This window comes from Aquarana catesbeiana, linkage group LG01 (assembly GCF_042186555.1).
Source record: "Aquarana catesbeiana isolate 2022-GZ linkage group LG01, ASM4218655v1, whole genome shotgun sequence".
NCBI classification, from domain to species: domain Eukaryota; kingdom Metazoa; phylum Chordata; class Amphibia; order Anura; family Ranidae; genus Aquarana; species Aquarana catesbeiana.
In genome coordinates, this window is record NC_133324.1 from 49,306,998 (window position 1) to 49,319,563 (window position 12,566).

Sequence of the window (12,566 nt, forward strand, 5' to 3'; positions counted from 1 at the left end):
CTGTGATTGTATGGTTCACTGTTTTGTTCAATGATTATCTAAGCATTGTACCACAGAGCCTCCAACCCTGGGGGGGTTCGAGGCTTGAGGCCCTTCCTCTTCGGAGTTTTGTACCCTTGCGCACTTTTTTGCGTGCTGTGAATCCACGGTTAACTGGAGATCTAAGCACTGTACCACAGTGCTCAGAAAAAGATTAAAAAAATTGGCAACCAAATGTTGGTTTCAATAGATATGTGAATGCTGTACCTTGCACCCTAGGGGGTTTGGGGCTTGAGGCCCTTCCTCTTCGGTCACATTGGGATATGACCGAAGAAGAAGGGCTTGGGCTGCACTTGGTTTCAGCCTAGGTAGGCCTAAGTGTGCCTTGCCCCTGTCAGGAGCCTTGCACCATGGGCGGCTCAGGGCTTGAGGCCCTTCCTCTTTGGAGTTTGACCCTATTCTGTACCCTTGTGCACTTTTTTTTATGTGCTGTAAATCCATGGTTAACTGAAGATCTAAGCACTGTACCACGAAGCTCCAAAAAAGATTTTAAAAGATTGGCAACCAAACTTTGGTTTCAATGGATATGTAAATGCTGTACCTTGCACCCCGGGGGGGGGGGGGGGTGATATTTCTGTCTATCATTAGTGGTCTTCTGCCACAACTACCATTAATTACCTGAAACCCCTTTGTATATTTATTTTATTGCTAAAATCCACTAAAGCTATTGGGACAGAATAAGTAACAACAAAACACTTTTTTTTTTTAAACTGTGCTTTATTTAGGGCTAAGCTGAAAAGCGTCATTCAATAATTACAGAAGATTACAAGGAGATTTTTTAAGGTAATTGAGAGTGAAAAGAGCAGTTGGACGGAAATGCAGCTGCTGTACACACCTGTACTTACTAACAGCAGGAATTAAAGGAACACAATGACCAAGAGAAAAAGAAAGACGATGCCCAAGAGCAGGCAAGGAAAACAAAGATAAAAAAAAAAAGAAGTAAAAATAAAAGAGTTCAGTGACAGAATTAAAAAGGGTCTGCATTCTAATGAACAGCAAGGATCACAGCGATAAACTATTCTGAAAAAAAAAAGACCATTGTGATACAAGTTGGGTTTTTAACAAGTCAGCATAGGGTTAAATAAAAAATGCTTATAAACAAAAATGAGGCTTGAGAAAAGGAATCCATTTTTTATCCAGAGGAGGGCTATGGCACAGTGTTCCATCCCCTTCCAGCAATTAAAGGGAAAAAAGTGACCCATTGCAGGAGATAATACTTCATGATTTTTTTTGTGTATTTATATATATATTTATATTTATATATATATTTATAAAAAAAAGTTAAACATGATCAAAAACACTCTTTTAGTTCAACTAAAATGAGTGAGAACAGAAACCAAAAAAAAAAAAGATAAAACTGAAATATTCATACAGCAGAAATAAATTAGAATAAATATGATATATTTTAAAATATATGTGTTTTTAAATAGTTAATTGACTTATTTTTCTGAATCTGAGTTTATTCTAAAGCAACATCTTTTATTTTATTTTTTTTTTTTAACTGCTCTAAAGTCAATTACCAAAGATAAATATCGTGCTTTCATTTTAAATATTTTTTCCTTGTTTTTTTTTTCTCTATCATTACAATTAAAAGACCTACAAAATATGCAAATGTATTTACAGAAAAACAGAGCCAGCATCGTTTTTTAAACATCCCCTGTTTTTCAAAATTCCTTGTAAACAGTTTCAGAAATTTTTTTCAAAGATTGTTTATATTTTTTTTTTTTTTATGTTTTTACTTTTTTAACATTAAGGTTCTAGGCTGTCTTTTGCCCCTGAAGGTCTAGAACAAATATGGAAACTACTAAAGCAGAGGATGATGGGAGGGTTAGCAAAGAGCAGATTACGAAGATATGAAGCGAGAGCCATGTCATTCTTCAAGTTAAAATTAACTGATAAAAAGACAATAGCTGTTGTAAAGTTATTATTTCATTGCATCATTTTACAAGAGTCAAGTTTTATTTTTAATAGGTGGAATGCTTGCAGTTAAAAGCTGCCATCACAGCCTCTCATATCCTCCTCAATAAAGTATGCAATAGGATTTTATGCTTATTCTAAACTCTACAAAAATTACAGTTCTACAACATCTTTCTTTTAGCCATAATGCTAACGTCTATTTTTTTTTTTTTTTTTGTTTTTGCTTTCTAATTTTTTTTTTTACTATTATATAGATATCTTAAACTTTTCTGTTAAATCTGTACAACTATTAGGATTTTAAAGGGTAGTTAGAAGCATTTACAAACTTTTTTTTTTCTTACTACCCTCTTTCTAATGCATTTTCCCATTTTTTTTTTATGTTTTCTTTTATTTTTCTCTTTTTTTATTATTTTTTTTTCCATCTCACATTTTTTATTTTTTTTTATTTTGTCTGCTTTTAAAATATCTATCCTTTATTTAATTCCTACATACTTATCCTTTCATAATATACAGAAAACCATAGGAAATTTTTCAGAATTGAATTAATGTAACCAAAGAACCTTCTATAGTATCAAATAGCTATTATCTTGCCATTTTTTAAAAGCATTTTAAGCATTTTTTTTTTTTACATATTTCATATAATTGCTCCCAAACTGTTTTAAGAACAGCTAAGGTGTAGGAAGTTAACTTCATATTTTACATACAGCTACAAGTCTGCAATAAAAAGTTTGGTCCTTTGGTCCCTAAATAGCTAAGGAATGACATATACGATGCTTCTTGCAACAGTTGCCATGGTGATGCCATAGCAACATAACTCATGGTGGAGAACAGGCACTCCTGTCAAATTTCAGGTTTCTTTTTTTTTAGAAGAAAAAGCCTTTTTTTTTGTGTGGCATTATCAGTGTCTGTTCGGAAATTCCCATTGATCTTGATCCATCTGATGTTTCCAACTTGAGTTCCCATCCACGTAAGCAGTCGCGATACTTTCATTGAAGAAATATTACAGTCTTAACAATCAAAGTAGAAGAAAAGTCTGAAGTCTTCAGCATGATTGGTACTTTGCTGATATGTCAAAATTGTAATCCAGCGCTTCTCGGTCATATATTCTTTATATGTTTATTTTGTATTGTAATAATACGGCCCATTCAGTTCCTGTCCTGAAAATAAAAAATAATAAGAGATTAGTCAAGGTTTTTGACATGTTAATGCATGCACATCCAATGAAAACTACCCTAATCAGATCATGTGTGAACTGCCTGACCCGAATCCTGGAAATGTTGCATTACTCTTTTCCAAACGGTCATTATTAAATTGCTCCAATACATTATTTTCATCAAGGATTTTCATATTTGTTGAAATGTAGTTTTTAAAGTAATTTTGTTTTTTTTTTGTTATAAATCATCCCCCTTTACTGTTTTCCTTATAGTCGAACTCCAGTCATATCTCAGGGTCTCAACTATATGACTGTTAGGGTCATCATGCATGCTCCTGTGCTACCTGTCTTTTCCTATCCACAGGCCCTACAGTGCCTTGCAAAAGTATTCATGCCCCTTGAAATTTTCCACATTTGGACATGTTACAACTAAAAATATAAATGTATTTTATTGGGATTTTATGTGATAGACCAACACAAAGTGGTACATAATTGTGAAGTGGAAGGAAAATGATAAACGGTTTTAAATTTTTTTACAAAATAGCTCAAGCTTTGCCAGATTGGATGGAGAGCACCTGTGAACAGCAATTTTCCCCGAGACGATGTCAGTATATGACGAAACGCGCATAGGGAGGTTGACGTGTGGACGTCATCACGCCTATCTAGTGGACAGGTGTTCGCAAGCCGGCTGGCTGTTTCTCTATGATTGTTATCTCCACTTTCTTGTAAGTGCAATTTGATTAGTTTTAAATAAACCTTTGTTACGTTTAACACTATGGAGAGTCTTCTTGCTTTTCTGCGTAACGTCTGATCCACCGTCCTGGTGGTTGATACTCGAGTCTCCCCGGTCATTTTGGTGTCCTATTCCAGTTGTCCTTCCTGTGGATATCCAACATCTCCCCAGATAGAAGCCCTGGCTGGGTAAAATAGCCTCAGGCTTACTAAATCTTGCCTTTTGGTAAGCGCGCATTCTATGTGGTGGAGGTGCACTGTCTTCGAGAGGTGTATTTCACAAGAACCTACACTGATGTTTTTTATGGACTGTTGCTCAATTTTTCACATGTTAATTTGTGTTGTAGTTCACTTACTTTCACTGCTGGGATTAGTCTTCTTTTGTTTTTGTTTTTCATTTGTTTACTTACTTATAGTGCTGTCACATTGAATCCTACTTTCTTCTAAGATTGCCCTGTATTTGGCTCCATCCATCTTCCCATCAACTCTGACCAGCTTCCCTGTCCCTACTGAAGGAAAGCATCCCCACAACATGATGCTCCCACCACCATGTTTAATGGTGGAGATGGTGTGTTCAGGGTGATGTGCTGTGTTAGTTTTCCGCCACACATAACGTTTTGCTTTTAGGCCAAAAAGTTCAATTTTGGTCTCATCTGACCAGAGCACCTTCTTCCACGTTTGCTGTGTCCCCCACATGGCTTCTCGCAAATGCAAACGGGACTTCATATGGCTTTCTTCAACAATGGCTTTCTTCTTGCCACTCTTCCATAAAGGCCAGATTTGTGGAGAGCACGACTAATAGTTGTCCTGTGGACAGATTCTCCCACCTGAGCTGTGGATCTCTGCAGCTCCTCCAGAGTTACAATGGACCTTTTGGCTGCTTCTCTGATGAATGCTCTCCTTGCCCGGCCTGTCAGTTTAGGTGGACGGCCATGTCTTGGTAGGTTTGCAGTTGTGCCATACTCTTTCCATTTTCAGATGATGGATTGAACAGTGCTCCGTGAGATGTTCAAAGCTTGGGATATTTTTTTCATAACCTAACCCTGCTTTAAACTTCTCCAGAACTTTATCCCTGACCTGTCTGGTGTGTTCCTTGGCCTTCATGATGCTGTTTGTTCACTATGGTTCTCTAACAAACCTCTGAGGGCTTCACAGAACAGCTGTATTTATACTGAGGATTAAATTATTACACACAGGTGGACTCTATTTAATAATTAGGTGACTTCTAAAGGCAATTGGTTCCACTAGATTTTAGTTAGGGGTATCACCGTAAAGGGGGCTGAATACAAATGCACGCCACACTTTGCAGATATTTATTTGTAAAAAATGTTAAAAACCCTTTATCATTTTCCTTCCACTTCAATTATGTGCCACTTTATGTTGGTCTATCACATAAAATCCCAATAAAATTAATTTACCTTTTTGGTTGTAACATGACAAAATGTGGAACATTTCAATGGGTCTGAATACTTTTTCAAGGCACTATAGGTCTGCTGCCATCTTAAGGCATCAGGCTTCACCCTAGCTGCAACGGTCCTATAGGCACTGACCCGTCTGTCTAGCCAATTCTGTTCCCATTGGAAGGCGGCACCTTGTCTCCCTATTTGAATGTCAAAAGCTCAGGACTCTGGGCTTGTGATAGATCTGTCTACACCATGGGTGCTCAACCTGTGGCCCTCCAGCTGTTGCAGAACTACAAGCCTTTGCTTTTGAGAGTCATGCTTGTAATTGTCATCAGCTTGCGATGCCTCATGGGACTTGAATTTTGCAACAGCTGGAGGGCCATAGGTTAAGCACCCATGGTCTACACTGATTCTGTCCTCTAGGACTTTAAACTTTGACTCTGGCCTTAGTTATCCTGCCTTGACCTCAGCCTGTTCCTGGATTTATCCCTGCTGCCTGCCCTGACCCCTGCCTGTTCCTGGATTATGCCTACTGACTGTCACGTGCTCTGATCTCTGCCTGTCCCTGCATTACGCTAAAGCTAGGCCCGCACTAGAAGTTTTTTTTTTTTTTGTTCAACTCAGCGGGCTGAATGAAAGAAAAAAAAACTGAGAGATTTCCATACCAATATAAGCAATGTTAGTGTAGTGATCTCCCCTGCTGTGCTATTGCATTCTCACAAGGGGACTGCCCCCCTCTCCCCCCCCAGAACACGCTGATCAGAGTTGGCCATTGGCTGCCATCATTGATCGGCTGCTGGTTGGGTGCTGGTTTTCCAGCACGACCGTTTGACAGAAAGCCATCCGGTTCCTGACGACCACGTGTACAAGGCTTTACTGTGTGCTACCTGACCTCTGCCTGCACCTAGATTATGTTTATCCTCTGCCGCCTGCCATGACCTCTGATTATGCTTATTGTCTGCTGCCTGCTCAGACCTCTGCCCGCCCCAGAATTACACTTGCTATCTGCCGCCTACCTTGACCTCTGCCTGTCCCTGGATTTTGCTTACCATCTGCCGTCTAACCTGACCTTTGCTTGTCCTTGGATTTTGCTTGCCATTGCTGCCTAACCTAACCTCTGCCTATCCATGGATTTTGCTTACCATCTACCGCCTAACCTGACCTCTGCCTGTCCCTGGATTTTGCTTACCATCTGCCGCCTAACCTGACCTCTGCCTGTCCCTGGATTTTGCTTACCATCTGCCACCTGCTGTGACATCCGCTTTTCACTGGATTATGCTATTGACTACCGTCAACCTTACCTCTGCCTGGTATTGGATTTTGCTGGATATTCACCCATTGGGACATCAGTCCCTACCTGACTCTTACATGGGCCCCAGGTATCTCTAGTACCACTTGGTCAGTGACTAAAGCATTGTCCATTGGGCAACAAAGTACCAAAGTACCAGTAGGCCTGCTAGACTTAAGGGAATAGGGACTGCTATTGGTGAAGCCGCACTGGCCAGCTATAGCCTGTGATCACTGGTTTCAGTGTGAGCGCTACATTGACAAACCATATTTTTATACCAGCAAGCATCCTCCTTGTGCACAGCTCGGCAACCTTCTTTTTAAATTCATGGCAATCATACTCATCCACCTGAAGGGTGAATATTTGGGAAAAAAATGCCAATGGAAATTCTGCCCTCATAGTCATCTTTCCCTCTTGTCTAGAATTGGACAATAAAGGAACAGTAGCACAGTAAAATAGCAGCTTCCTGTTCCTTTATCCCATGGGCATAATTTTAGATTTAGATTGACTACACTGCAAAAATATAGAGCCATGCATGTTATAAACTTTTCTCTCCAAGTTTAAACACCTTGGTGATAGGGATGCTAAAACGAAGACAGGCTGACATATTTATTCTAGCTGTCTATTCAAACATACTTTTAGTCTCAGCCATCCACATACCTTTTTATATGTGAGCTTACTGCTGTTCACTGGGCTCTCTCTATTGCGCTTCTCTGTGACAGCCTGTTGCTGAGTGCTGACAGAACACTAAAAGGGGTACAATTGCTGCCTGTGTGTTTTGGGGAACCCATTAGGGCGTACTCTGTAAGTCTGGAACTGACTTGGTTTTAGTATATTTGCTTGGGCGAGCGGATATTTTGTTTGTTTTATACTACTGACTTGCTGTACAAAGCCACCCTGCATTGAAATTGTATTTGTTTGCTTGCTTGCTAAATGAAAGTGCAGAGAAAACCTGCGTGTGCCCTGCCTCATGCATGGTTTTGCTATCACTACTGCTACCAGTTCAGCTTGTCCCCCTTACAATATATATATATATACATATATATCTATATATAAATATATATATATATCTATATATATAGAGAGATATATATCTATATATAGATAGATAGATAGATAGATAGATAGATAGATAGATAGATAGATAGATAGATAGATAGATAGATAGATCTATATCTATATCTATATCTATATCTATATATATATATATACTGTGTATATATATATATATATATATATATATATATATATATATATATATATATATATATATATATATGGTATCCTGTTTATTTTATAAAAATTATAACTGACTGTTATCCTGTATATTGTATAAAAATGGTAACATGGAATTGTGAAGCAAAACAAAAAGAAAAAAAAGTTCCTGAACCAAAATAATAACTAGTAAAACTATCAGTTTTTTGTTTCCTATACATTGTAAATATGTTTGCTATTTTTTTTTAATGGAAAATCTGGTTGGGTTTTAAGCTTTCCATTCAATTCTCACTCTACCCTAACAAAATGTGCTAAAATAATGAAAATCCTTGTTGAAGTTTCACGATATGGAAGAATATTTGATAAACAAAGATTGAGTTAAATAGTACAGAAAATATGCCCAAGTCCGTATTTAAATATATTTGTGTGTATATGTAAAGTCCTATAGAGTGAATGCCAAAAGTAAAAAAGTAAAAATATTAATGTTTTTCATTAGACCGGCAAACCCATGTTCTCTTCACACATCCAGATTTAAAGTGTCAATCCAGATTTTAAATATATATATATATATATATATATATATATATATATGCAGTGCCTTGAAAAAGTATTCATACCCCTTGAAACCAAAAATGTAAATGTATTTTATTGGGATTTTATGCGATAAACCAACACAAAGTGGCACATAATTGTGAAGTGGAAGGAAAATGATAAATGGTTTTCAACATTTTTTTACAAATAAATATGTGAAAAGTGTGGCGTGCATTTGTATGGGGGGTCCCCCGGAGTCAATACTTTGTAGAACTCCCTTTCACTGCAATTACAGCTGCAAGTCTTTTTGGGGATGTCTCTACCAGCTTTGCGCATCTAGAGAGGGACATTTTTGCCCATTCTTCTTTGCGAAGTAGCTCAAGCTCGGTCAGATTGGATGGAGAGCGTCTGCGAACAGCAATTATCAAGTCTTGCTACAGATTCTCAATGGGATTTAGGTCTGGACTTTGACTGGGCCATTCTAACACATAAATATGCTTTGATCTAAACCATTCCTTTTTAGCTCTGGCTGTATGTTTAGGGTCGTCATCCTGCTGGAAGGTGAACCTCCACCCCAGTCTCAAGTCTTTTGCAGACTCTAACAGGTTTTCATCCAAGAATGCCCTGTATTTGGCCCCATCCATCTTCCCATCAACTCTGACCATCTTCCCTGTCCCTGCTGAAGAAAAGCTTCCCCACAACATGATGCTGCCACCACCATGTTTCACAGTGGGGATGGTGTGTTCAGGGTGATGTGCAGCTTCATATTCTTCAACACACTGCGTTTTGCTTTTAGGCCAAAAAGTAACATTTTGGTCTTATCTGACCAGAGCACCTTCTTCCACATGGCTTTTCGCAGACTGCAAACGAGACTTCTTATGGATTTCTTTCAACAATGGCTTTCTTTTTTGCCACTCTTCCATAAAGGGCAGATTTGTGGAGTGCACAACTAATAATTGTCCTGTCGACAGATTCTCCCACCTGAGCTGTGGATCTCTGCAGCTCCTCCAGAGTTACCATGGACCTCTTGGTTGCTTCTCTGATGAATGTTCTCCTTGCTTGGCCTGTCAGTTTAGGTGGACGGCCATGTCTTGGTAGGTTTGCAGTTGTGCCATACTCTTTCCATTTTCAGATGATGGATTGAACAGTGCTCCGTGAGATTTTCAAAGCTTGGGATATTTTTTTTATGACCTGACCCTGCTTTAAACTTCTCCACAACTTTATCCCTGACCTGTCTGGTGTGTTCCTTGGCTTTTGTGATGCTGTTTGTTCAAACTTCTGAGGGCTTCACAGAACAGCTGTATTTATACTGAGATTAAATTACACACAGGTGGACTCTATTTACCAATTAGGTGACTTCTGAAGGCAATTGATTCCACTGGATTTTAGTTGGGGGTATCAGAGTAAAGGGGGCTGGATAAAAATGCACACCACACTTTTCAGATATTTATTTGTAAAAAAAAAAATGAAAACAATTTATCATTTGTGTTGGTCTTTCCCATAAAATCCCAATAAAATACATAAACGTTTTTGGTTATAACATGACAAAATATGGAAAATTTCAAGGGGTATGAATACTTTTTCAAGGCACTGAGTATATATATATATATATATATATATATATATATATATATATATATATATATATATATATATATATATAATTTACTATTAACCAACTGATTTGCTGGTCTAGGGAAAAAAATTTAAACTTTTTCTCAACCTCTAATTGTTTTACACTTGGGTGGGTAGTGATGAAATCTATGAAGTCAATCTCTCTGAAAATGCTTCAAAATACATAAAAGGTTTTTTAATTTTTTTCTATTAGATATTAGTACTACTAGAAATGCCACACAATTAATATATACAAGATCATTTTGGCTACATCCAATCATATGTAAAATTTGTTTTAGTCAGTTTTCAAAAGCTTAAATTTCAAGACACAATCATTGTTGAAGCAAAAAATGTGTAGATCCTCTGCCCTACAAATAATTTCTTTTTATTTTTTTTTCAAATCCGAAGCGTAAAAATGGAACCAGCCAAAAAAACAAAAAAACAAAAAAAACAAATAAATATCCAAAGCCTATAAAAATAAACACATTGATGAGAAGGTTTTATTTCTTCAAAAAAGAAGAGTAAGACTATTTTTTGAAAGATTTTTATTTACAGTGTAATCATTATCGGGCTAAGCCTGGCATTTTAGCCGGATGCCTAATCATTGAGGATTAGCTTATGAAACCCTTATCTCTTGCTCACAAGCAGGCTCCTCCTGAGCACTCTTTGATTTATTACATCAAGAAACTGGAGCTGAGAGGATTCACTCTGGTAGGTTTGTCATGCCGAATGTCAATTCACGCTGGCAGGTTTTCAACACTGTTGCTTCAACAGACAGCAAACCATACACAGCAGGTAGACAATTACAACACCAAAAAAAAAAAAATACAAAAAAAAATACAAAAACAAAGAAACACTTGTCAAGGACCCTTTTTCAGTTGCAAATAAACACACACGTATATATTTTTGTATTCTTTTGTATTGAATTTTGTTTAAAGATCCAGTCCCACAAGCATAATGCTTTGTTTCTTTTTCAAAATAACCCTAAATTAATTTAACTTGCTCAAACAATTCAGTAATCGGTGCTGCTTTCAACACACTGGGGGTTGAAAAATTTCGCTTAGCTCTTGTTCACCTAGCCTAACAATGCACTTCAGTAAATACCCTTTGCAATAACAATCCTATGAATCACCATTTAAATTACGGGAATGTTATGCTGAAATAAAAAAAATAAAAAAATAACTTTGCACTGCAATTTGGCTAGCGTGCCTTGGTTATTTTTTTCAGGTTTAACTTTTAATAAATAATTATGTGTATTATTTGATTAAAGTTATTTTTTTTTATCTGGCCTATTACGCAAATAGAATTTAATATTAATTTTTTTTAAATAACATATTAATAAAGTATACTTTATTATTTTTTAACTCTTAAGAATTAAAATGAAAAATTAGTAATATATAAACTGATTATTAAATTTGTTAATGAACGTTGTTATGGGAGCTACAATAACTTATCCCTGGGACCTTATCCTTGGTTCACTACTTAACCAGTTACAAAATAAATATATATTGACTACATTTCCCCTCATTTTTTTTTCTGCAGCCTGCATTTACAGTTTAAACATTTGTTGATCTACCAGAACTTCAGTGAGCACATACATTATATTGCCAAAAGTATTGGAACTCCTGCCTTTACACGCACATGAACTTTAATGGCATCCCAGTCTTAGTCTGTAGGGTTCAATATTGAGTTGGCCCATCCTTTGCAGTTATAACAGCTTCAACTCTTCCGGGAAAGCTGTCCACAAGATTTAGGAGTGTGTCTATGAGAATGTTTGACCATTCTTCCAGAAGCACATTTGTGAGGTCAGGCACTGATCTTGGACGAGAAGGCCTGGCTCGCAGTCTCCTCTCGAATTCATCCCAAAGGTGTTCTACCAGGTTGAGGTGCAGGCCAGTCAAGTTCCTCCACCCCAAACTTGCTCATCCATGTCTTTATGGACCTTGCTTTGTGCATTGGTCCAAATAACTTGGTGGAGGGGGGATTATGGTGTGGGGTGGTTTTTCAGGGGTTGGGCTTGGCCTCTTAGTTCCAGTGAAGGGAACTCTTACCAAGACATTTTGGACAATTTCATGCTCCCAACTTTGTGAGAACAGTTTGGGGATGGCTCCTTCCCCTTCCAACATGACTGAGCACCAGTGCACAAAGCAAGGTCCGTAAAGACATGGATGAGTGAGTTTGGGGTGGAGGAACTTGACTGGCCTGAACAGAGTGCTGACCTCAACCCGATAGAACACCTTTGGGATGAATTAGAGGGGAGACTGTGAGCCAGGCCTTCTCATCCAACATTAGTGCCTGACCTCACAAATGCTCTTCTGGAAGAATGGTCAAACATTCCCATAGACACACTTCTAAACCTTTTGGACAGCCTTGCCAGAAAAGCTGAAGCTGTTACAGCTGCAAAAGGTGGACCAACTCAATAAGGGTGGGCCATTGGCTGAGAGTGCTGATCGGGATTGGTTTTCCAGCATGCACGTCCAACAGAAGCCGGCCAAAAATGGACGTTTTTTTTTTGAACTGGCAAATGTCTCCCAACATTTGGCCTGTGTGGAGCTATTATAGCTGCAAAGACGGGCCAACTTAATACTGAACCCTACGGGATGCCATTAAAGTTCACGTGCGTGTAAAGGCAGGCTTCCCAATACTTTTGGAAACATAGTGTAACTCTCTGTCA

At 37.8% G+C, this 12,566-nt stretch overlaps 1 protein-coding gene across 22 annotated transcripts in view; it reads right to left on the reverse strand.

Moving 5' to 3' along the window:
• Positions 1-1,277: 1,277 nt before the first annotated feature.
• CELF4 (CUGBP Elav-like family member 4) overlaps positions 1,278-12,566 on the reverse strand; it is a 1,454,628-nt gene continuing 1,443,339 nt past the window's right edge. For all 22 annotated transcript variants that reach the window (XR_012242761.1, XM_073618612.1, XM_073618635.1 and 19 more), the window contains one exon: positions 1,278-3,113. Coding sequence is in view for 2 of the 22 variants with exons in the window: in XM_073618612.1 (XP_073474713.1) it covers positions 3,073-3,113 (41 nt within the window). In the remaining 20 variants the exon portion in view is untranslated. The remainder of the gene's footprint in view (positions 3,114-12,566) is intronic.